The sequence below is a fragment of the Fistularia commersonii genome, chromosome 2, assembly GCF_037954325.1.
Source record: "Fistularia commersonii isolate RoL2024-O1a breed Wild chromosome 2, RoL_Fcom_v1.0, whole genome shotgun sequence".
NCBI classification, from domain to species: Eukaryota; Metazoa; Chordata; class Actinopteri; order Syngnathiformes; family Fistulariidae; genus Fistularia; species Fistularia commersonii.
Genome location: NC_141285.1, coordinates 643,049 through 669,392, shown reverse-complemented (window position 1 = coordinate 669,392; position 26,344 = coordinate 643,049). Strand labels below are relative to the sequence as shown.

At 48.9% G+C, this 26,344-nt stretch overlaps 1 protein-coding gene across 6 annotated transcripts in view; it reads left to right on the top strand.

Annotated features, from left to right (window-relative positions):
• Positions 1-20,936, top strand: part of hspa12a (heat shock protein family A (Hsp70) member 12A) — a 41,520-nt gene extending 20,584 nt beyond the window's left edge. For 2 of the 6 annotated variants that reach the window (XM_086163582.1, XM_086163574.1), the window contains exons 5-13: positions 882-986; positions 1,065-1,181; positions 4,026-4,197; positions 4,326-4,340; positions 7,818-7,904; positions 9,866-9,970; positions 10,044-10,302; positions 12,646-12,749; positions 13,261-18,789. In XM_086163582.1, the coding sequence (XP_086019708.1) occupies positions 882-986; positions 1,065-1,181; positions 4,026-4,197; positions 4,326-4,340; positions 7,818-7,904; positions 9,866-9,970; positions 10,044-10,302; positions 12,646-12,749; positions 13,261-13,892 (1,596 nt within the window). In that variant the 3' untranslated portion in view covers positions 13,893-18,789. Of the gene's footprint in view, positions 1-881; positions 987-1,064; positions 1,182-4,025; positions 4,198-4,325; positions 4,341-7,817; positions 7,905-9,865; positions 9,971-10,043; positions 10,303-12,645; positions 12,750-13,260; positions 18,790-20,245; positions 20,444-20,766 lie in introns of those variants that run through there. The other 4 variants (XM_086163599.1, XM_086163590.1, XM_086163614.1 and 1 more) reach the window with 3 other exon arrangements.
• Positions 20,937-26,344: the final 5,408 nt, after the last annotated feature.

Below are 26,344 nucleotides of genomic sequence, written 5' to 3'. Positions count from 1 at the left end.
CCTGGACAATACAAATATAAAGCCGTATAAAATAGACAATATATATAAAATATACAGATAGGCAATAAAATAACTCTACAATATATAAACAGGCAATAAAATGTGTCTTTTGCAGGTTGAAAGTGCTATTGTTGTGATATTGTTGTGATATTGTTACTTTGGTCATCTGGGGGTCATCAGATGTGACCCAGAAGGGAAACATCTGATGGTAAAATACCCGTCTGGTATTGTTAGCGTGAGCATGTTTGGTGCTCCAGAATCCAATGTTTAACGTCCCGTGTAAAGGTGTGAAAATCAGTCATGTCCTTAAGATTGTCTGGAAGCCCATTCCGTTCTTTTATGGCTTTACAGGAAAAGGCAGATTTAGAAAAGGCGGACTTTCTTTTAGGGACATCGCAGTCTCCTCTAGACACCGACCTCAGCACTGGACTTGTGAGTTGGGAGCGAGGCTTGATGAAAGAGGTGGGCGGCGTTATGGAAGATTTTGTGGACCAGACGGATATCAGAGTAACCCATGTTCTACCAGTGTCTCCGTGGGTTCTTATGTTTTGGTCCCACGGTCCAAAAACAAGCAGGAGACCCTTCATTGGGCAGTGTGTGAAATGGTTGTACGTCTCTATACGTGGCCCCAGATCGACAGCGAACCAGATCAGGGTGAACCCGCCTCTCGCCTGGCCTCCGCCCTGACTGCACCAGAGGAAGTCTAGACAACGACTGAATGCAGGATCCAATAGAACTGGACAAAGCTTCAGCTGATCCCATCCATCCATACGTCTTCTACCGCTTGAGAATATGTCGGGCAGTTCACCAACATAACTTAGCCCATGTCCCTTATTTGTGTAAAATGTAGTTCCGACCTCTGTTCTTGTTTCTGAATCCAGAACCTGTCCATCGACACAGACCTCCAGGCGGCCAACGGGAAGCGAGTGAAAGCCCTGGACATCTTTGCGTACGCACTGGCGTTCTTCAAGGAGCAGGCGCTGAAGGTAACGTCGTCGTCGTCGTCGTTGTACCGACGCTCGTCTTTGCAGCCCAGAGCGTCGCAGCTCCACGTCCTCCCGCAGGAGCTGAGCGACCAGACGGGGGGCGACTTCGACAACAACGACGTCAGATGGGTGATCACTGTTCCCGCCATTTGGAAAATGCCCGCCAAGCAGTTCATGAGAGAGGCCGCCTACAAGGTGAGCCGGCCGAACCCATACCGGCGACTTCGGCGCTTGTTTGCGACCGTACGAGTGGTGTTTGTGTGGCGCGTTGGCGCCGTTGGTTCACTTGAGACCCTCAGTTTCCCAGATGTGCTACTGACAGCGTGAATGTTTGTGTGTCTCAACAGGACGTGTGAATGAGAGGGTGAATGGTTGTTAGGCTCTTTCTGCGGCGCTATAGCTGGCTAGCGTCGGGTCCAGGGTGACCGCTGGGGTTGAACCGCGGCTCCCCGCAACACCCGGTGACAATCAATGAGTAAAGATGTCGCAAAAGAGCTGTTTTTGAACAGAATCCGCCAAGTTTTCTTCTCTAGTTGTAATTTAAACATGGCCTTCGGGCAAAAGTACAAGAGTTTGCTTAGAGCGGCTGAGGACTGCGGGAAAGGATGTGTGCCAGGACACCAGGAGGGAGGAGGCATCTTAGGATGCAGCTCTGGATGCACAGGATATCATTATCATCATCTTCATCATCATTATTATTATTATTTTTATTATTATTATTATTATTGTTACGTTATTATTATATTATTGTCATGATTATTATTATTGTTATTATCGTTATTGTTTACTTGTTTTTTTATTTTTATATATTTTCATGTTTTTTCAGACTTTTTAATTCCTCTTCCTGTTGTCGAAGGGAATATTCAAATCTTTTTAAGACCTTAAAACACTTTATAGCCTTAACTTTGACACTTTATATTTTATTTGTATTTCTTATTCTCCCTCCTTCCTACTATTATCTATAATTGTTATGTTTTACTTGAAACTCTGGCACAACAAATTTCCTTTGGGATAAATAAAGTTGTTCTTAATAGTTAAACAGATCAGAGATAAAGGAGCCGATACATAAAAAAAAATGAATAATGTCATTTTTATGCACATGGGGGCTCATCGTTTAATTAAATTGGATTTTTCCCGTTTGTTATATCCACTCCCGCTGTTTTGACCGCGGAGGCTCGGACGAGCGCGGCGTGATAACGTGCACGGCCGGGCGTGGCTGCGCCGAGCACAGAGCCTGCGAGGGTGGGGTTTTCGGATATGAAGGGCGGGAGGGGGAAGCGGACAGAAATGTTGGAATCCATGTCTTCATGTGAATATAAAAGCCGGACTTTAAAATCCCCCGAGATTTGAGTCGTGACGTGAGAAGACGAACAAACAAAGGCTGTTGCGGCATTTTCAAACACCTGCAAAGACGTTCCTGCAGGTTTTCTGGCTTTGACACAATCTCACCATCCAGCTGCCTTTGCATGCATGCATGTGTGTGTGTGTGTGTCCTCTACTTGTCTGCTGCAATGTCTAACCAGACTGTGCATAATTCATTAACTGCACCCCCCGAGGGAAAGGTAGTCCTGGATTTTAAGATAATCAAGGATGCAAACTGTGTTTGGTGCTTTAGCGTGGACTTTGGGAGGCTGGACGGCCAGATGAAAGCGGTGGCTTTGCAGAGTCTGGAGCTGCAGGCGTGTCGCCTGCGTCAAACAAAGGACGGACTCCGTGACAAACCATCAGCGTTGGAAATTTCATATCGGTCTCAAAAAACACGGACGGCGTTCCACTCGTGTCCCCTTTGTCCGATTAATAAGCGGCTACACCCTGATCGTTTTTGCTCATTTTTGCCAAATGGATTTTGTAATCTGAGTAGCGGCGAGGATTCTGTGGCGGTCTTTCCAGTGATCTCATCCTTTTCGTCCTGGCGGCGTCCTCTGCGCCGGCTCTTGAAGAGGAGGGGAATGTAGATGAGGGAGGGAGGAAGGACGGAGGCGAGCGGACGCTTCTGCGGCGAGCCTGGCGGCGAGGAGACGCCGGCGCAGGGAAGCGCAGAGCATCTGTGACTCAGCAGCGGCAGCAGAGCTCCATCATGGAGCCGCAGGGGGAGGACCCTCCTCCCATCATCACGTCACGGTTTGCTCTCCGGGGACGGTGAAATAACTCTCAGCCTCCCGCCCTCCTTGCTTTTTTTCTTTAAAATTCAGTCCATATCCCCGTGCAAAAGCACATTTATCCTGCAGCCTCCAGGGAACGTGAAGAGCCTGGCATTTATTAAGGATCTCTGGAAACACCTAAGAAACAATAACACAGAATGAAATGTGTGTTTTCTGCAGAGGCGGAGGGTGATAAAAGTTCATTAGCTTGATAAAGCGTATGATTCCACCGTGCTGGAGATTTGAATGACGTCCGGCCAAAACTCTCAGGATAATAACAAATAGACATATTGGTGTCCTTATATGATTAAGTATGAATATTAGTGACGTTAAGTTTATAGGGGAGGGCGCCGATGCGCAGTTTTTTAGCGCTTCCGCCTCGTCGCAGAAGGCTCACCGGTTCAGGTCCCGCAGAGAAAGTTCTTCCCAGGTCTCTGGGTTCTCCGGTTCTCGCCCACCGTCCAAAACCTTGCGGGACGTTCATTGGGACCCCAAAGTGAATGAACGGCTGTCTGTCTCCAGATGATGTGTGAACGTGGAACCCCGCCTTTCGCCCAAAGCGAGCGACTCCAGCGCCCCCGAGTGCAAGATAAGCCAGATAGATAATGGACGACTGATGAATTGGATCACCGATTAAGCTTATTTTCAATCCCAAATCGATTTTAATGTCTTCTTTCGCAAGACGAACGATGCGGCCGGCGCCCAAAAACAAAGAACACCCGCTCGATAACATCGGGTCCGATACCGGTCGATAAGGAAGTCATTCTTCGGCCTCCCGACGTCCAGAACGAATGAACGAATGATCCACAACAATAAACGGAACCTAAATAACAATGGACACGTGCGTTAAATGAGCGTGGCTAGTGATCCTGCGTGTCGCTGTTCCGTCCCCGCCCAGTCCGGTCTGGTGCCTCGCGAGATTCCCGAGCAGCTGATCATCGCCTTGGAACCCGAGGCGGCGTCCATCTACTGCCGCAAGCTCCGCCTGCACCAGATGGTGGACCTGAGCAGCCAGACCACCCAGAACGGCTTCAGCCCGACGGAGAACGTGGGGAGCGGGATGACGCAAGGTAAGGCCGCGCCCGTCCCAACCGCCCGTTTACGTTTAGCCAAATGCTACGGCGAAGTAAACCTCCGAACGCGTCTTTTCTGGACGGCCTTAACGCTCTCTTCCTGTTGAATGTCGCTTTCTCCGTAGTTTCTCCGGCTCACGGTAAACACATTTCTTCTTCTAATCGTGCACGTGACGCATGTGGGTTGAAACGGGGCTCATTTCGCACGTCACATACTTGTTTTTGTTTATTTTCAAGGCCTACGTGTTCATGATGATTCCATCCTACCGGAAACAAAATAAACCCGGGAATTACGATATGATTTAAAAGTTAAACATTGACATTATGGGCTATCAAAACTAGAACTAGCCTTCCTCTCCTCCCTGTTCGGCCTCCACATTAAACACGCATTCATTTCCCGCGGACTCTTCTACGTTTTCGGGGAAGCTGGTAGAAACGTAGCTAAACGCAGCAAACCAGCAAACCGCGGCCACAACGTTTGAGAAGGACGCGCCCTTCATATACACTTAGCTTGGTTAGCCTAGCTTAGCACTAAGACCTGTGTAGAAACATGTGTTTTTAGTTACTTTCTACTTATTCACATAGTTTTTGCACTTTTCCACAGGTCAATTTTACTATTTCAGCGAAAAATACTCCGATTCTGTATATTTTTATATTCTTTCCATTAAATTCCTTTGCAGAGCCCCTATGCTCACGAGTCGTCGCTGAATGACGATAAACCCCGTCTAAGTTTTCATCGGTCGAAAGAATTATTCACCTTCCTCAGAAGATTTCCACCACCCAGATGGTTTATGATAATCAAGGGGTTTTATTTTTCTTCTCACTTATAGGAAATTCCTCTAAACATAATTATTGGGAGGCGGAATTACATTGTCTTATCGTGAGCTAAGCTAGGCTAACTATGACTCCCAAAAAACATAAACCCACAGATTTTCAATCTGTTTTTTAACAGATTGGAAATAAACTGTTAAAGTGGCGCAATTATCAACAATTCAAATTTGTTCAGCGACTTGCCGTGCTTCTAAACTCATCACACCAGGACGCATCATGACATGTAGTTTGCCTGCATGCGGCTTCGTCTGTCGCGCTTCCGTCAGCGTTTGTTTTGTTGGTTCACCCTCGCAAACGCAAACCCCGCTTGTGATCGTGCACGCCGCACGAGTGCACGATCCAGAACGCACGGCGGCGGCGGCGGCGGCGCGTCAGCTCAGAGGAGGATTCGGTTGTTTTAGGTGGAAAGAGGGAAGGTCAGACTGATTCATATTCATGCATACACTTCATTCTTAGCAGAAATCCATGACACACACACACACACACACACACACACACACACACACACACACGTGTCCTGTAAGTTCAGCCCCAAAATGGCACAGACTCTCCTAAAATGATATATCTTCACTATCGTCATCATCACTTGTTAGCATATATATGTATATATAGCGCATATATAAAGTGTGCACATTTATATGGCTTGTATACATATATAGTGTGTGTGAATATATATATATATATATATATATCAATATATATATATATGCATGTCAATGGTATGTAATTACCTTTTCTGTTCATATTTCACAAAATACATGATAAAAACTGTTAATTGCATCAAGTGTGGCCTTCTCTCGCGCCCCGTGTCAAACTAAAGAGCGTTGCAGAGTTATCTTTCCCCTCCTGCATTGTTTCCTCCGTATAAGAGGAAATGAGCGTACGAGCGGGTTCGTCCCGGAGCCACGACTTGAAGATACGGCCGCTAGATCACCCTGGTCACCGGATACATTATGATGGCCCTCTTTGTTTACCGGCGCATTGTTGAGCCGCATTTTGTAATAACGGTGCATTTTGTAATAAACGTCCAAAATGTAATCACTTTTTCATTTCATTTCGTAATAAAGCCGCATTTTGTAATAAACTGCCGCATTTTGTAATAAACTGCCCCGACGCATTTGTAATAAATTTTGCCGCATTATGTAATAAGTAATTGCATTTTGAGAAGATTATTACAAAATGCACTCGCAACTTTTTTATTCTCTAGGAAATGTAATAACATGGAATCTATAGAATATTCTCTGTTAATGCAGAGTACACTTTGAATAGTGTACTGATAGTAATCGCTAAGTACTGCTACTAGGCTAATACAGTGATGCTAATAATAGGCCTAGCTTTTACAAATACTTTGAAGTAAAATAAAATACAATTAACAAACTTATGCTTTAGAATTGTTATTACATAATGCACCGTGTTATTACATTTCCTAGAAAATAAAAAAGTTGCAAGTGCATTTTGTAATAATCTTCTCAATATGTAATAACTTATTACATAATGCGGCAAAATTTATTACAAATACGTTGGGGCAGTGTATTACAAAATGCGGCTTTATTACAAATTGAAATGAAAAAGTGATTACATTTTGGACGTTTATTACAAAATGCACCGTTATTACAAGATGCGGCTCAACACGCATCCTTTTCCCAGTAGCATCACGCCGAACCGTCCGCGAAAACGACAAACGATTAGAAACAAAGCTGCCGAGACGGAGCGACCTCGGCCCGTCGCTGCCGCCATTTCTCGATCCTCGCAAAGCGCCACGGGGTCGTTATTAAGACCGACTCGGCCCTTAATCAAGCCGGAGATCCAGGCGGAGCCAAAGGAAGCAGGACTGTTTGCCTTCAGCTCCGTCAAGCGGCTCATTCTGCTGCCATTTCCAGCGTCAGGTACATTTTCACGATGACTGAATTACAATCCAGCCTAAAACCAGAGCTGAGGACGGCTCCGGGACCGGCGACTGAGGCATCCAGAGCGAATTTCAGCGATTAAAAAAAAAAACAACCTATCTATATATGTATATATATATATACTTATACATATATGTGTATATAATGTATATATTCCACTCTTAACGTTTAACAGTTTTTACATGAAAAAGGAATTCACCCTCTTCATTGAAAACTCAGCTTTCAAAACAACCCAAAAACCAACGCTAGTTACAAACCACATTTCCCAGAAGCACCCAGAAGCCACAAGATGGAAATAAAGTGTATGTATATATATATATCTTCTTTTTTTTCCACCGTCTGAAAACGTGCAGGAGGTTTATTGGCGACTAAATTACCCAGATGTGTGAGCGGTGGTCGATGTGTTTTTAGAGTTTCCCATTCTGTAGACTATTGGCTCTCGTCTATAGTCCAGCGCAGGATAAAGGGTATGCATGATGAATAAATGCAAAGTTAGTTTAAAAAGAAAACAAAAAGCCTAGATTTTTCAAAGGTGTCGTGTTCTTCTCTCGGCCCTTTTCGTTATTTGCTTTCTATCTTGTTACTTGCTGTTTGCTCTCTTTAGAAAACCTCCCAGGTGGAGGCGTAGCTAGCCAACTAGTTTAATACCAAAAGAAAACACAAGAAGCCGAGCCTTTCGCTCCGAGGGAAAGTCCTTAAACGTCCACGCCGCGAGCGATCCGACGGTCGGTCGGTCGGTCGGTCGGTGGGTCGTGAAGGCGTCGGCTCACGGCGTGGACGCACCCCGACCCGCTGCTCGCTTTCAACTCATGATGAGCCACGCCGCTTCCGGCCTTGATCACACTCACCAGAACAATTCTCTCTCCTGTTAACAACCAGCTAAGGAGCATGTCCGACGCAACCGGCAGAGTCGCACCTTTTTGGTGGAAAATGTCATAGGGGAGCTTTGGTCGGAGCTGGAAGAAGGTAGAGTCACCACTTTCACCCGTCTATCACTCTTTTAACCACTCCTTCTGTTTCCCGACACTCTCAGGGTAGAAGACGATGCCAACGCCTCAGAAACCGGGGCCACTTTGAAGCATCTCTTCGCCGGCCGTTATCTGGGTTACACTTTGAGCGCAGAGGACTTCCGAACGCGCTCGATCAATTCTATTAATCGAGCGCGTTGACGCGATAGTGACAACAAGCATCGTTATCCGATGCCCGTCCCATTAGGGGTCAAATTTACCCCAACTTTTCAAAACAGTATCTGGTAAAGGGGCTAAAAACAGTTGTCCCAGTTGTTTATGTTTATAAACTGCACTCAATGTTTTACTTGCACTGCCATCACATGGATAATCATATTTACGCCACCTATTTAGTGTCAATACAAATCCAAATGGGCGGCAAAGTAAGACTCTCATTGTACAAGAAACACATAAATGACTCGACCTGATTTAGTACCGCGACGGCCACCTGCTCATTTCTGCACAACTTTGTTTTTCTGAAACCTGAAACCTTGTTGATTGAGTGCACAACACATTCAGAAGGTCCAATGTCTGCACATCTAATATTTCCTTTCAGTAATCAATCTTTTTCCTCCCGTTGAATCGTTCTACTTTAAATGTTGGATGGTGCAGCCGTAGAAAGACCACGGCGAAGGTGTGGTCAGGTGAGCGAGTCTCAGACTCTGTTAGAATGAAGGCTCTACAAGGATGCAGGCACAGACCAGCTGTGCTTCCATGACTTGTACATCTCATGCAATAAGCTCGACCGCTGCCGTTGGGTTTTCATGCGTAGGTCATTGGCGTCGCACACTTCAATTGCTGCCAGCATTAGATTTCATTTTTGGTCTCGTTCCCCTCTTTTAGTCAGAGTTGAGATGCAACTCAACAGCTGCCATGAGAGTTGGCGCCTGTTTTTCCGAAGGATGGCTTTCCGCGTGAGATCCGTGTTCCCTTTCTCGAAATTTGGTCACCGGCTCCCAGACAATTTTGAGTTGAAAAAGAAAAAATCAGTTTGGAACTGATTTTAAAATACTTGCGATATTTCTTCGTAATAATTTTAGGGTTAGATGGAGAAAGTCGATTGGCTGTGGCAACGAAAGCCGAAAGAAGAAGATTTCTTCATAATACTGTGTCATTTTAAAGTAAACAGAAATTAGTTTAGAAGATAAATTTCCCGGGTCACCCGTGGGTCGGGTCGGGAACCGTTGGCTTCCGAGCGCGTCTGGGTCGTTGTAAAGGTGGAGAAATTAATTTGATCAAATAGCCGACTACTTAATCCGCATCAACCCTCGAAACGGAAAAGATGGCGACAAAGAAAAAAAAGAGGATGATTACCGTGCGTTCCAGGCTGCGTGGACGGAAGAATTTACATTCGGATCTGCGGTTTGTCTGATATGCAGTGATAAAATTGCATGGATGAAATGGTCAAATATAAAGCAGCACTTCGAGCAAATCCATGCAGCACCAGAGGTCGCATTAAAAGAAAGATGTATTTCATTTTTTGTGCGTTAAAAACACTATATGGCTCTCGATGAAACATATCAAGAAATATTTGGCTTTTCTGGCTCTCCCAGTCAAAAAGGTTCCCGACCCCTGCTTTAGACTGCAGTCGTGCATTTGTGTTGGGTTGGTGTTTGCGTTAGCGGCACGATCCGGTGCAAGAGGAAGGTATCATTAAATGAGCCGTTTGTTCTGGAAACACTTGAGATGCAAGAAGTCAGACTCGGAGCAAGTCTGGAAAAGAAACGCCACATTAAAATCAATAAAAAGAAATAAACGGTGAGAGATTTAGAGTGAGTATCATTTGAACGGGACCGCCAAAGATAATATTTATGACGGCCGTCTTGATCAGCGGCCTTTTGGCTCGTAGATTCTTTTGGATATCGTTTTGTAAACCATGCGGTTGGGAGTTTATTGAACTCGCTCTCCCGTCTCTGGCAGGTGACCGTTACGTTGTGGTCGACTGCGGGGGAGGAACGGTGGACCTGACCGTCCACCAGATCCGCCTGCCGGAGGGGCATCTGAAGGAGCTCTACAAGGCATCAGGTAAAAGCCTCCTCGTCCCGGATCGGAGTCGTACCGCGGTTCGCCCGGACTCACCGGCCCCTCCTCCGTCCAGGCGGCCCGTACGGATCCATCGGCATCGACTACGAGTTTGAAAAACTCCTATGCAAGATCTTCGGACAGGATTTCATCGACCAGTTCAAGATCAAGAGGCCGGCCGCTTGGGTGGACCTGATGATAGCCTTTGAGTCGCGGAAGAGAGCGGCGGCGCCCGACAGGACCAACCCCCTCAACATCAACCTGCCCTTCTCCTTCATCGACTACTACAAGAAATACCGAGGCCACAGCGTGGAGCACGCCCTGCGCAAGAGCAAGTGAGTACTTTAAGAGCCTCGGGAAAAACACCGACGCATCAAGAACACGCGCAACCGATCTACAACGATATTTAGGTCCGATTTACTCATCGATATTCATCGGCAGGAAATTTTAATCACAATCCAGTTTCTAAATGTTATGTCTTTTTTCATTTCAATGGTGGAGTCTTTGTGTCGAGCTCATCCAAAGGACGTCTCAAAAGAATACCTGCTTTTTAAGGCATAAAGCCGAAGTTCAGGCAAAGTCGACAGTCGCCCAAGTGTCGGTCAAAGTCCGGCCGTCAAGCTTTTGTAAATTTCGTTCAATAGAGTCACAAGTGAGAACTGCCAGGCAGGAGGTCTGGAGGAAGACCAAAGAGAAGGTTTATGGACGTCGTGAGAGAGGATATGAAGGTAGTTGGTGTGAGAGAGGAGGATCCAGAGAATAGGGTGAGATGGAGAAGGTTGACTCGCTGTGGCGACACCTGAAGGGAAAAGCCAGAAGAAGAAGAAGAAGAAGAAGAAAAAGAGTCACAAGCACGGTTGATACGGTGGAACTCATCCCACCAGAACCAACATCTTTGGTCTGCACTCGATGCCGTTCGTTAAATGAATCAGCGATGATTCTCCTGATTTTGCTGGTTCCAACATCATTTCAAAGATCCGACCAGGCAGGAGGTCATGAAGCAAACCTAGAAATGAGTGACGTTGCTTCTTCGGGAATCAGAATGGAGGAAGAGAGCGGCTTCCAAGTTTTGAGCTTCGGGCATCAGCGATGAGGACGGCGTCGGTCCAGGCTGAAGGCCTCTGCACAGGCCCACATTTCATACTTAGCGAGAAACTCAGGTGCAAAACTTGACGGAAGTCCTCGCAGGCCCTGAAACTGACAGAAACCACAATATGGCGAAAGCAAAGCGACGACGGCAGCGAGGGAAGACCCGACCCGACCGAGACGGCGGGTCCGGCCGTGCCGTAACTCTGTTGTGGACGAGCGTCGTAAATGCGCACGTACGTGTCCAAGTGGCATTCTGTCCGGGGACGACTCTTCCTCCTCCCAGTGACGGACGGGACCTCCTGCAGCATGATGAATGAATGAGCTGAGAACTAAAAGCTTCACGGTACATTGATTCAGAAACGCTTTTAGAGATTGAGGTTGATTGATAGTTCGCAAATGTCCTCCGTAAACTCAAAGGTACAGTGAATGTTCAGCCAAAGAACAGTCGGCACTCAGTTCTACGTCTCCTCCTCCTCCTCCTCCTCCTCCTCACAGTCAATGGCTTTTCATTAGATATGTAATGTTGTTTTCACCTTGACCGCAGGCGCTCTTCTGTCTTCAGATGAAGTTTGCTATTGTCTTATTTTGTGGAGGAATGAGCTCTTCAGCGTCCTGCGATACAATCGCCGCACAAAGAGTAACACGTACGCCGGCATCCCTGACGTTGTGTTCCACGTTCTGTCTGGGAAACAATCCATGTCATCCTTCATCTCTTCAACATGCTCCAGCAGCACTACAGTTACCCCGGGACCCGGCCAGCGCCACCGCCGACGATCGTCTTAAATCATTCGGCGCTAAAACAATACGGCGCTGGAAGTCAGTTGCAGACGGTCGTACTGTTCACGGCGGTATAAGTTTCACCTGCGGCGCTACGAGTCGATCGGGCCTGACCGCCGGGACCTCCATGGTGTCTAGAGAGTAATGGCCTTGTCTCACGTCTGGGTGTGTTTCCGTAATCCCACGGCGTGGGATGTTAAAAGACACTCCTGTGGCTGAAACTGGAGCTCCTCAGCCCAACCCACCCCCGAAGGCGTCCGGAAGTGCTCCGTCTGCCCCGTTTGCCAGACGTCCGGGGGGGAGGGGAGGCGACGAGGGGCAACATGAACTCTTGGAGTCCAGGCGCGACGCTCAGGAAGCACACCGGAGGGAAACCACGGACTCTTGAAGGCTTTACGACGCAGTGACGTATCGGAGCAGATGCTCTTAGACATTCACTCATTCATTATCCATAGCGCTCATCCCGCGCTTCCATCCCTGCTGAGGTTCAGCCCTCAACATGGAGAGACGGACGACTATTCACACGTCGGGTCAGTTTAGGGTCTCCGGTGAACGGAATCCGGAGAACCTGGAGGAAGCCCACGCCGACAGGAGGACGTGCGGCGGACGGGCTCCGGTGTCCGACTCTAAGCGAGGTCACGGGGCGAAGGTCGGCCGTCCATCCAGACGCCCGGTCTGGTCGCTCCCTGGTGATGCGGTTCGATGCGTGCGGAAGGGGCTGACGGGAAAAGCGAAGCTGCCGGGAATGTCACCCGGTTCATTTAAAGACGCCGTCGTATGACTTCCTCCCTCCCTGCCTCGCTTCCCTGCAGTGTGGATTTTGTGAAGTGGTCCTCCCAGGGGATGCTGAGGATGAGTCCCGATGCCATGAATTCCCTCTTCAGGCCGACCATTGACCACATCATCCAGCACCTCAGTAAGTGACGCGCACGGAAACCGAAGCTTTTCTTCCGCTTGTTTGTCCGATTGTCGTGTTTCGCTCGCTTATTGTTCACTGCCGTGCCGGGTCGGTCTCTTCCTAAACTCTTCCAGATCTACATTATTCATACGCGACTTAGCCGAGAGGAAGTGGGTCACATTACTTCCGCGCAGGACGGCCCGCTCGGAATCCAAAGCGCGTTTTCGGGTGCCTTGCCTTCCCCGTTTCGCTCGCGACCGATGTTTTCCTGCATTTTTAAGGGTCCGTTTTGAAGCCAGGCTGAGCCACCTGCTCGTGTAGCAGACGGCGGCCGGCGGAGGCAAACGGGCGTCCTTGCGCCAAATGACAAAAATGACCGCAGCAAAAAGTATTTGCAAGCAGTTCTCACCCTTCAGGTGTCACGTTCAGCCGGCTGATCTCCACAAACCGCCCCTAGACCTTCTCACAGGAAATAGCTCCGCGGCGAAAGACGACTCGGTAAAGTTCGCGCCGCTTGCTTTGTTTCCAGCCGAGCTCTTCGAGAAGCCAGAAGTGAGCGACATCAAGTTCCTGTTCTTGGTGGGAGGTTTCGCCGAGTCGCCCCTGCTGCAGCAGGCCGTCCAGAACATGCTCCGGGGGCGCAGCCGCATCATCATCCCCCACGATGTCGGCCTGACCATCCTGAAAGGGGCGGTGCTGTTCGGCCTGGACCCCAGCATCATCAAGGTGCGCCGCTCGCCCCTCACCTACGGCGTCGGCGTTCTCAACCGCTTCGTGGAGGGCAAGCACCCGCCGGAGAAGCTGCTGGTGAAGGACAACACGCGCTGGTGCACCGACGTATTTGATACCTTCATCGCCGCCGACCAGTCGGTGGCGCTGGGCGAGTCGGTGAAGCGCAGCTACACTCCGGCCAAACCGTCCCAGCAGGTGATCGTCATCCACGTCTACTGCTCCGAGAAGGAGAGCGTGGGCTTCATCAGCGAGGCTAGCGTCCGGAAGTGCGGGACGCTCAGGTTGGACGTGAGCGGAACGGAAAGCTCGGCGCCGCGCAGGGAGATCCAGACGCTCATGCAGTTCGGCGACACGGAAATCCGGGCCATGGCGGTGGACGTGTCGACGGGTCGCACCGTCAAAGCTAGCATTGACTTCCTGAGCCATTAATTAGCCATTCTGCCGGCAGGTGTTACAGAGTAGCAGCAAGCCAGGAAAATATACAGCTTACACACACACACACACACACACACATAAAGCTGGGGATACGTGTTGCAAATCGCATTACTTTAACAAATATCGGTTGACGTGAAAGTGTTAATCCGGGCTGACGCTCATAACGGAGGTTATGTCAAGGCTCGGCTCCTCGTTTCCGATTGGCTGCCCGTTCTGTCGGTGGAGTGTAGAAGATCCCGGGCGGCCGCTGATGTTGCATCACCTACTCGGCAGCCCAAGTCCAAACCGGATCGATCTGAGATACTGTAACGCAACTTAATTGACCCTCTAAATATTGCTTTCTCTTAGATTACAGCGCACGTAGCATACATGCTACATCAAGGCGTTCTCCGTGTCGTTGGTCCTCTGCAGAAGCGGGTCGAGCAGCTTCACAAGGTACCGTTCAGCTTCGTCCTCCAGTCGTCTCGGCTTTCGCTCTCGGTTGATTGCGGGAAGGAATCCGGGCTTTGCATGACTCGATCCTCGAACCCCGAGTTGTGGATGTCGTACGCCGCGGCCCCAGATGGTTTTAGAGAGACGCTGAAATAGTAGTAATGAAAGCTCGGTTCCACGCAGGGATTTCGCCGTACAGGACTGCAGAAGAGAGAATAGAACCGGAGCTTAACCGTAACCTCGCTGCCAAAGTCTGCCGAGGAACCGAAACTGCCACAAACTCATCGTGAATAAATAAGCAAAATATACAAATACCGAAGAAAAGGCTGTCGCAAATGTGCCACAATTGTCAAGTAAACGTGACGGCTGGTTTCAAGATATATATATATAAACTTGCTCCTGGAAAGAAAATCAAATACGTCTATATTTTGGACTTGAGTCGGTTGCATTTCTTTGAATCTATTTATTCCTGTATCTCCTCAGCTCTGAGCTAAACGGTCTCCGCTTCAATAGCAGCCTGTCGTTTCAAAGCGCCTCACGCTGGATTCCGTTCACCCGTTCACACTCGCACTCATACGCCAAAGACGGCCGAGCCGCCGCGCGAGCCGCTAACCGTACCGCTAACCGTACCGCCGGGAGCGATAGCAATCGAGCTAACGTTCATTAGCCCGTTCACCCTACAGTCTCCATTATCCAGTTTGTGGTCGGAGGTCAGAGAAGCGGCGGTCCGGTCCGTCCGCCTGCCACTGCGATCGCGCCGCCGTTAGCACGTTGCTATCGTCAATTATGCGAGCGAGTTCTGTTTTTTATTCGTTTAAAGCCGCCACTATCGTCCTTTGCGGTTTCGATCTGAATCCGACCGTGCACGAGGCCATCAAACGGTCCCTTTATGCTTCTTCTCGCCGGACGTGGCTTCGACGCCCGTTTCCCGCGTGGATAGTTTGAACCCCGGGCTCGACTCTGCGCAAAACGCAGGCCAGTAACGACAAACAATGAGGTATGTTTATTTCTGTAAATAGGGTATTTAAATAATGTACAGATTTTTAGCGTTTTGTCAGCAGCTTTCGAGCCAAGAATGATTTCTTTTTCAATATGCAGGCGTGTGTGCGGTTTGCTTGTGCGGAGAGTGCGCTTTTCTTTGTTTTTTGTTGTCATCCGCTTCAGCGTGAGGCGTGTTTGAGACTCGCTCCAAGCATGAGGCCGGATGTGGCGTCGCTTCGCAATCACTAAAGAAACTTGAAGCCTCCATCCTCCCCAGAAGCTTTTGGGCGGCGGCTGGGAGGGATCTGAATGTGCTCCATCTCCTGTCTGCCAAACATCTTTCTGACCTAATAAGAATCCACCCCAAATCTTTCGGGGTTTATTTTAAGACTGAAATGCTTTCAGAAATAAGCGACAAAGTGCTTTACCCAGTTGCATAAAACAAAAGTCTCCATCGTCCACGCCTTCGCCCGTGATGTCAAGATTCCCATCTCCTCCTTCCTTCGCCCTCCGCACGTTAAACGTCGCTTCACGTGTCATCGTGCCTTCGGGCGTAATCGCCGGAGGCGCCGACGTCGGGTTTCCCGTGAAAGGGGAGCTTCTCGCCGCGCATCCACACCACGTAGTTGTCGTTTTAAAAACCGATCGGGTTCCTGCCGACGCCGTCGGAGACGATTGGCCGCGAAACGACCGCCGTGTCGACGCCTCAGAAGTCACATCCCGACCGCCATTTCTGACTTTTGGATCAGCAAGAAGAGCTCAGGTGACTGACAGTTGCAGATGTGCGGGACGTTCTCGGGTCAGAACCGGGTTGGCATCGAGTCCCTCGAGGTGAAAGTGTAAGTGCCCAAAAGTATAAGTCGGCCTTTGCGAGCCCGAGACGGCCATCGGTGCGCTCACGGCGTCAGCCGACCGGGGGAACGTCGGTTGTTTTGAGGTCAACCACGAGATCCTTTGCTTCAGCCCTGGATGTTAGAGTTGAACCGGACCAGATCGAATTCTGGTGATCTAAACTTTACGCTTAAAGACTCGCCTTGAGTCAGACAAATACATGTAGCGGCTCTCAAGAGCCTTTGGTCTTCACCGGGTAGAAGGCGGAAGGCGTTATTGATGTCCAGATGTTATTAGACAGCAGGTCTGCACCTCCGAGCCAGTGGTTGGATCTCCTCAGCCTTCTGCTAGCGTCCCTTCAGGAACAAATACTTTTCAAGATGGTTTTTGTTGCGCTTACAGAAGTTGTTCAGTTTGCTGCAATAAGACTGGCTGTCTTCTTTGTGTTTGGATACCGGTGTTCACGGCGCGTTAAAGATCTTTCCGTCGGCGAAAGAGACGGTCGCTTTCGCCGTCGTCTTGTTCGGATCCGAACGCTCGACCGGACAAAAGTCAAATGTCGGCTTATTCTGCTCACTTCGCATTGTTGCGGGGCCTGAGGACCGCATGCCATAATCAAGTGTTGCCGTGGGTTGCCATGATGGAGACAGACGGATGCTCAGGAAAGGGTTAGATGGAGGCAGATGATTGGCCGTGGGGACACGTGAAGAAAGAGAAGGTCGCCACATTTTATACCAACACCGTGATGTGGCCACAAGGCCAAACAGCGAATTTCAAATTAAAAAACCCTCGGTGTGGATGTTGCTGTGGTCGCTCCCCGCCGACGGCCACAACAGAGTGCATACGGTGACAATTTTGCGTGCATGTGTTTTTCGGCCGTTTCGTTTCGTAAGTGGTTCGCATCAAAGTTCTGCTGCGGCAACAGTTGCTTCCGCCATCGCGTACACTGAATTTAGTGCCTTGAGAGGTCACTGTTGTCAGAACATTTCAAGGCTCCGTCGTTCCTCCTTCCAACATGGCCGACAATCCCCCCGACATCTTTTCAGCTGGCTATCATTTTTTTCAGGAGAGTCCAAAAAGCTCTCCTGCGGTCGATAAAATGTGAATGAACTGCCGCTTGCTGCTTAACGCCGGCGCGATTTACTTTTCCCTCTCTATTGCTAGCGGTACTAAGTGCCGTCGGATGATATTTTCGGCAAAAGCATCTCCCGCCTGTTCTTCTACCAGGCGGGAACATCTACGGCTCGCTATCTGAGACGCCGCTTTTGATAAACGCCGTTCTGCTCCGGTTTAGCTCGGCTCGCGCCAAGATTTGCAGGATCCCGGTCGCCGTTTCGGGTCGATACACTCGGCTGAACGCCGACGCTAGTTTCGATGCTTCTCGAAGGAACAGACGGTGTTTACAAGAATCAGCCATTGCTCCTTAGAATGCTAAGTAGTGAAAACCTACGTATTTATTTGCACTTCGGGCAGCTGGGAATCGAGAAAGTTCCTGTTCCTGGCGCGCTGAGCTCCGTGCACGTGCTCTAATGGGCTCCTTCCAGGGATAAACTCCGTTCCCGCTGTCTGGGTAAAGAAAAGGGACAAAAAGCCTCACGAACAGCCATATGAACCGACGACGGAAAACAAACTAGATAGCATAACTTTTGTCGCTTAAAACAGACCAAGTATCCCGGTCACTGACGGTGATGGAGTACGGATACATCGGCCACATTGTGCTTTGTCAACACAGTCTTCTTGTAATTACACTTTAACAGATCTCCTATTGGACTCTTGAATCAAACTGTGAATCCGGGCTCGTATGCTTCTCTGTCTCGATGTAAAAAGCCGCACAGTGTCCTCGCCGCCGGCGCTGTTTTCCGCCGATGCACGTTTAGCATGTGTCACATTAGGAATGACAAGTGGACCGCTATCGCTATTACACAAGCAGTGGAGCACTGATGATGATGATGATGATGATGATGATGATGATGATGATGCTGGAGGAGGCCTGGGACCCGGTGAAGCCGTGGACGATGATGCTGAAGGCAGCTCTGAACCGCCAACTTCACTGAGGACGTCTGCTTTCCCTAAAACAGGCTGAATATCCGGCACAAGGCTTTAACAATGCCACGTTTCTGTTTACCTTTTCTTTTTGGTTTCTCAGTTGGATCAGTCAAAAAATGTTTTTTTTTTTTTTTTTTTTTTTGTTTGAAAGCATCGTTTCGGACACGGTATCCATGTATGTAGCGGCTCTCCACGGAAAGCCAGGATCTCGTGAAACGCTACGCTTAGCTTTCAACTCTTGACGTGCGAAGCAGAAATTGACATTTGGGTCTGAGAGGGTCCGGTGGGAGTGACCTGAGGTAGCAGCCGTCTAGCTAGCCAGCTTGCATCGTGTTTAGAAATGTGTGCTTTAACACTATCTACAATAGAAGTCAGACAATGTTGCAAGTGAAACGATTTAGCTTGTGCTTATACGATCGGCTTCTACGTACGCGTTTCCTTGCTTTTGGTTCTTTACCGACGATGTACCCGTTTACCTTCGTTTGGATCCCGATTTACTTCGATGTCTTGTTCTCCGGCAATGTTCACACAGTATTAAATGTATTTGGATTTGCCAGGTGTCGGCTGTCAGACCACCAATAAAATATAGATGTATTTCAAAGAACCCTCGTTTTCTTTTCCGCTCGGGTTCTGGATCGGCTCGTCCGATTTCGACTCGATGAAAGAGCCGCGGAAACTCATGACAACACGACGTAGCCTTCTTCCTCTTCACGTGTACGCAGACATTCATTGATTCCCGATGTGCACGGCTGAATCCGACCAGGGACCTTCTCGCTGTGAGGCAGGGGCTGTAACCACCATACAACCTTATAAACTTAAAAAATATCGGATCATTTTAGAATGTTAGACACTTCAAAACGGTCCCGAGCTCTGGGTCGTGCTTCGAGTTCCCCGCGAAGGCGTCCGTCCTCCCAAGAAGGTCCCGGATCTCCTCAGTCCGGATGAGGTCCCTCGCGGCCTCCTGCTGGTCTTCATCAGAGTTTTTCAAATCGTTCTCAGTCCTCAGGAGACCCGACGCCGGCCACGCCACCTCCTCAAACTTCGGGGTGACCCTTCCGGGCAGGGGTCTCGGACCCTGACCGCCGCTCACCCCAAACTATTGAAGCGGGCGTACGTGGGAAAAAAAACGTCCATAAAATAATCGCAGGAGCAAAGCAGGTACTTGTTGCGTGACCGAGCCCTCTTACCGACAAGGGAAAAGCCAAAGGGTCAAGACCACTACACTATTACAAACTACTTTGCAGTCCAATCTTTGCAATAATCATTTCCATTTACACAATCTGACACACAGAAGTTGCGCCATAACTTGTGCGCTCTTCCACCGTGCAGAGGCGCTGTAGCCTTGAGCTTTTCACAGCTCATGGAATAATGATGAAGACTTCCTTCTGCGGGAAAACGGGAGTCCGAATGATACGTACGTGAGCGTCCGCTTTAGGTTTGAATGCACCAAGCAGCCTCAGAGAGCTTCGTGCACAAATACCAAAGCAACTGCAGGTAAATGAATAGATGACTGATTAAAAGGTTATAGTAGCGAGATTCATCCAAATACAATCATGGAGAAAAATCGTCTGGAAAAAAAACAAATGGCGCTTAAAGAGGATGAAACATTTTAAGAGTTTTCTTTGCAAATCACTTTTCTTTCCTTCGGGTAGAGATTGTTTGGCTCCATCTCGGCGAAGCTCATCGACGTGGAGCGAAATGCTTGTAGGCCATCTTGAAAAAAGAACGCGTCGTGACGATAAATCCCACCAGGCGGCAAAACAAAAGAAGAGGCAAGATTTCCTGAAGAACTGGCGGAGATTGTTTTTACATTTCGGCTTCAGTTGCAATAAAGAGAGTGGAAGTGACACTGTACCTAATTGGTCCAGTAGATTGAATTGTTTGGACGTTGCGCTCCACCGTGCCGCCGTCACCCCGCCTTTATGTATTAATATTACATTCAAGCGATGTCCCGGCAAGGATGGAAAAGACCGGAAGACTCAAACTGACTAAACGGCAACTCGTGCAATAAATTGGATTCCATCGGATTCAAATAAAATGCCTTTGTAATTAAATAGGTGGTCATCGGAATAGAGGTCGGCGAGGATCCCCCGATCCACCCCGAAGACGTGGCCTGGTCAGGAGAGCCGGGAGGATTCTGAGGCAACACTGCCACCACATGGATCCAACGCAACACTCACTCCAGAGATCTCCTCCTGTTTCCTCCCAAACACACTCACTGCAGGAGCTGGACGGCATGAAGCAGCCTCTGCAGGGTCAGTCGCACAAACACGCCACAAGTGGAAACAGAAAACATCTCAGGACACACAACTTGCTGGTAGACACACACACACACACACACACACACACACGAGCAAAACAAGACTGACAATGTAAGAACACATAAAGAGCTTTCTTTGTAAATGATCATATGTATATAATTATATATGTGTAAAAGCATCGATAAAGAAAGCTCTATATATGTATATAGAATTACAAATATATGTATGTGTGTGTACATAAACATATATGCCTGTATGTATATATGTGCATGTGTATGTAAATATGTGTAATAACATCTTCTTTTATTTGAATTCAGGTCACTTCCTTCTATGGAGGACATTGGATTTATGGACGGTTTTGACCGCTAATAACTCATTCAAGGACAAAGCGAGTGTCATTTGCAGGGACGCGGCGCAGCGATGAGGTCGGCCGAGAAGGTCCTCGCTTCGACTCCCCAAAACGTGCGAGAGTTTCACCGCCGACCCTGAACGGCCCAGGAGTTGCGCGACCCCGTGATGGACCTGCTCCTCGCCGGCAACCCTGATCAGGATCAGCGGTAACTGCTCCGCTTGGCGCATCGGGCGTAAAACCTAGAAGGTTTTTCCGGGATATTCCTTTTTTTCAAATCTATTTAAACCCCCGAAGCTAAACCCCGGCACCCCCCCCTCCCTCCCTCCCTCCCTCCCCGCCCCCCAACACCTCCGCCAGTGATTCACCCAGTGGAATATGAAACTAAAGACGAGCACTCGTCGGGTAACTGGAATACATTTACGCGGGGAGTGTATTATTCTTACAGAAGTGGAGGTAGAGAGCCTCTCAACCCTGCACGGGGTCAAGGTCGGTTTTAGCTTGGAAGTAGTGTGTTGTGTGCGTGCGTGTGCGTGCAAACACACACTCCGTGCACCTGTTTTAGGGGAAGGGGGACCATGGAGACGGGGGCGAGAGGGTCGGATAGGTGCGGCCCGTTTCCCTCAAATAGATCTGAAGTAGAGTCGTTGCTACGGCAATCTGCGGGGACCCAAACTCGCCGAGTGGTCCTCCAGCCGCCCTCCCACATACGCTCTCCTGTGCCTCGTGGAAGCTCGGCGGCGACGCGTCCAGCCAATCGCATCACGGGACGATAACAGGGAGCTTGACACACTTTGCGCCCGTCGAGGCTCGGCGGGGATGAAAGCAGGCGACGCGTAAGCTCATTACAATGTGTTTGTTTGAATTGAATATTTGTGTAACCTTCTTAAGTGTTCGGGTGTAAAGGTACGCCGGGACACTTAACACACACACACACACGCACACACACACACAGACACACACGGTCTGGTGTTCACTGAAAGCCTCTCATCGGAGACGGTTCGTCATTCCTGTCACTCAGGATCCGGCCCGTCAGTCCTGACAGAAGCCAAGGATGGCCGCGCATCCATTCATCCAGTCATGATCTGCGCTCCTCATCCTGCCGCCGCCATCGGCCGAGAGGAACCGCGATCTCAGCACCACGTGTCGACGGACAGCCGGTCGTTTAGTGTAAACGGATTTACGGCGATTCATTCACTTCTTCGGAAAGGCTCCGCCCGTTGGATTCGGGGACCATCTTGCTAACCGCTGCAACCGTGACGCCCGCCGTGAAAATAACAACGGATAAGGATTGCGCTTCTTCATACTGCCCTTCACAAAAGATGCAAGACGGCTGCATGATATGACGTGCAAACCAGAGGGTGAATCTTTGCGTGTCCTCATATGTGGCCAACCTCTCGCCCATCCCAGCCAGACAGCGGCGATAGTGAATTGTGAATTTGCTATTCTATTTTATGCTATAATGTAACACACACACAAATATTCTTTGTATGTTGCTCGGTATCTGTACGTACAATGCGATGAATTGTGATACGGTAAAACAGGAAATATCTGAAATATGCGCGGCGCTAAAAAGGGCTCAAAAGGATCTTTGGACAAAATAGCGAGAACGGGTTCCGGTTCTTTGAGGACCAGAAATACACGGCGGATTTGCTTTTAAAGGAAAGGGAGCGACGGGTGAGTTGCGAACCTTTTTTTTTCCGGGGTAAAACGTCGAACGTCAACACGGTCAGCGTCCGCTTGAAAAAGAACGGCGCCGACCCCCGAGCTCAACCTCCCCCTCACACACACCCCGCGCTCCCCCGCCACACACTCCTCTGTGCGCTCTCGTGTTACGGACGAATCAATTTAGTACGAAGGTCAAAAAACATGGGGATTCAAAACCCTTGTATAACGGGAAGGGGTCGCGCAGACTGTCCTGTCTTGGTGGAGAGCGCAGGGCGCGTCTTCGCAAATCCTTTTTTTTCCCCCTTTTGTCATTGAAATGTGTGGTTTATTTGGACGCGTACATTCTTTACCTCGCTTTTCATGCCGGCTTGTTCTGGGAGACAATGTCGAGGAGCCGGCGGCCGGGGAGTGTGTGTGCATGTGTGTGTGTGTGTGTGTGTGTGTGTGTGTGTGTGTGTGTGTGTGTGTGTGTGTGTGTGTGTGTGTGTGCGTCGCGGCGGGGGGTAGAGTTTGTTGTGCAAGCCCCCCCCCCTCCCCTGCTCGCCGACGCCATCTTTACCTCTCTAATTCCTGACCTGTCGATAAATGTGTTGTTAGCGACAACGGCGCCGCCCAAGCCTTTAAGATCAGGGAAAGACGCGGCGGCGTTCGGAAACTTCCTCTGACAAACACGCGTAATTACTGGAATTAGCCGGCTATTTTGTCATTAGCCTTCACTTTCCGTGAGACGAGGATGAAAAGAGAAACGCGATTCCAAGACAAAGATGGACGTCTTTAGAGGATTTGTCCCCGCCGCCGCCGCCGCCACCCCGCCTCAGAGCCCACTCACTCACTCACACACTCATTCACTCACTCGCGCTGCTGTTTTTTGTTTTTTTTTCAATGAATATGATTAATGCAGTCGAGCTTCTCCGTTCTGATTGGTATCGTGGGCGTCGCCGATGTCTCGGCCTCCGGGCGAAGTCGGGCGCGGAGGGGAGGAGGAGGGGTGGGATTTCAACATTTCACTTTGTTAGCAGCCGTGATGAAGATGGCAGCTCGCCTTTCTAAAGCCGGCGTGTTTTGCAAGCGTGATTATAGGTTGCGGGTTCAAATAAATGAAGCCAAAACAATGACGTGCAATCAGGACTTCATAAGCCGGCGAAAAGGCCGCGGACAGATTAATAAGTGCTTTTAAGACAAACTCTGGCACACACACACACGCACGCACGTGCGCGTAGACCTTTTTAGAATTACAGATATTTGTGACACATTCTGTATCCAAATGAGCGGGAGGAAGCAGTGATCTTAGCATGTGATTTTCCATTGATTCGCGTTTGCATAAATGGAGCCCGATGCCTTTCAACATCAACACGGGTAAAATTCACCCTCCCCGCGTCCTGACAGGCCTCAGCGTGGAGGAACGCTCCCGCTTTGTGAGAAGGACGACAGATGGAGAAGTGAAATGTGACAGTAATGAAACGGCGCTGGTAACACGAAATCCCAGCAGGCGCCGCGGGTAGCGCGTCCGCCCAGAAGGTCCCTGGTTCGATTCCAACGAGAGAACGCGGCGTCCCCGTTTTCTCCCAGCAACTGTGACCCGATGACATCTCAATGATCTCCATGGAGGAGTAAGTGCATATGATATGAAGCGTCAATGACAGAGCGAACGGTTGCGTGTCCGTAGGGAACCAAAGATTCCCGGTCGAATTCCCGTCGGAGTGGCGTCCCAAGACCCGGCCGCTCTGCTCATCCTGCAACCACCATGACGGCTAAATAAATGCAGCGTTCGAAAAGAAAAACACGCGCACGTCCGCCGCCCAGTAAGGGATGGACGCTGGATCGAAAAATAAATATGTAACCCCTGGGATATTTGGTATTTCTTTAATCATATATTTTGGTTTTGGTTTTAAGGAATTGCAGTATTTTTAGACTCTACCGTTTTGTTCATGTTAAAAGTAATTTTGCTGGAGAGATTTGTATTATATGTTTTTGTTGTTGTTTTTCTGTACCAATCAAAGCATCTTTTGGTGGAGTGTGCAACTAGCAGTGTTTCTTTCGCAACCTGTGATTGGGCATTGAATCGTCTCGTCAGTATTTCTGTTTCCTATTGGGTGGGAGGGCGGAAGTAAGGCAGGGTGAGGCGCAACCAGGTGTGTGTGTGTGAGGGAGGAGAAGGAGCAGGTGAGCTGCACCTGTAGGACTTTCTGGACTGAAAAAGTTCAGGTTCTGCTTTGTAGAATATTGACTGCGGACACAGTAATATTGGATAATTAAACACATATGTTTACTTTCAATCAGCACATGCGCAGACTCTCGTCTATTGGTACCACTTGCTATCATCACCTGTGCCCTGCTCTTCAGTAAGGTAACTCTGATGTCTCCGGTCGTCTTTTACGCAACAAACAACATGCTTGATGTAAAATGCCGAGCGGTCAAGCACATTACCTGCTACAGTGACCGGACTGCAGCACGACAAGAAAAAAAGAACTGTGACGACGCCAAAGATGGACTTTGCCGTCGCGTTAGTTAGCTGGCTAAGCTAACTGGCTCGCTAACCGCGGACGACAATCCACGGCAGTCTGGGTTTGAGAAACCGGTTTCATAATTTCCTTTTTATTTTTCTGACGCATTCTTATTTCTGTTTAATAAATTACTTAAATTATTTTTGTAAAGTGCTTTGGTGATTTGTTTTCTATAAGTAGTATTTTTTACGGACTTTGAGGTAAAAGACCTCTTAACAGGGTTAGAGAAGCGCTACATAAATTGGAGGCACCGCTGGGAGTTTTCCCAAATTCATATTTCTATCCCCTATCAGAGAGAGAAAAAATGAATAAAGGTACCAGCATTCATCAAAATGTCTGACCAGAAAGAGGCCCAGTTAAGAGCCAAGTTTACATCCCGGTGTATTGAGATTAACATAAATCCAGTGCCTGTCTTTGTATGATGTGATGTTCCATCTACTACTGAAGTATCTCACATTGAAGAGACTGCAGGCAGTCAAAGCATTAATGAAAGTGAGTAAGAGTTGTTCAACTTGACCGCGAAACAGACAGCAATGTCGTGCTCTGTGAGTCCTGCAACGAAGTGGATCCAGAACGCATCCCTCCTTTCTTAGTGTCCTCAGATGGACGGTCCAAGTGGAAAGTTCTCCTTCCTCAGTCAGAAAATACCGAGGAGGATTTCTCAATCAAGCTTGAGAAGCTAATGAAAGAAGAGGGAAAAACAATCGATGATGTTTGTGTTCTGCTATCTGGAGGCTCACAAAGAGGTTCGCCAGAGTCCATAATTCAGGCCGTCGGAGATTTATTAGGAAAAACCCTGAAACTTAATGAGAACACTGCTTTCCGTCGCCCAGGTACATTCTCAGGGAACCTTCCCACACCTGGGGGGGAAGAAGATTTTGAACACTGGCTTGAACCGGCACGCTTGATGATGACGGAGAAAAACGTAAGAGAATTGTTGAGAGTCTTAAAGGACCTGCACTAGAGATTTTTAAAGCAGTGCGTCTTAATGAACCCGAAGCAAGCTCTGAGAACTATTTGGAAGCACTTGATAGTGCTTTTGGAACGCCAGAGTCAGAAGAAGACTTGTATTTGGCGTTCGGGAGCTTGCATCAACAACTTAAAGAAAAGTTGTCTGACTTTTTGAGAAGGTTAGAACGCTTGCTGATAAAAGTCTTGAGAAAGGTGGTCTTCCTGGCCACCGAGCAGATCGGACCAGGACCGATCAGCTGACAGGAGGTGCAGCTGTGGTGGGAATGACCCAGCCGTCAGACAGAAGCTTGCTCCAGCGTGATGACACATCTGCTGTTGCTGATCGGGGCTTCAGAGAGTTACCAGTTGAAGAGGACCAACTGCCTGAACCTCCTTGGGCAGCGGAGCTGGAGGAGGGAGACG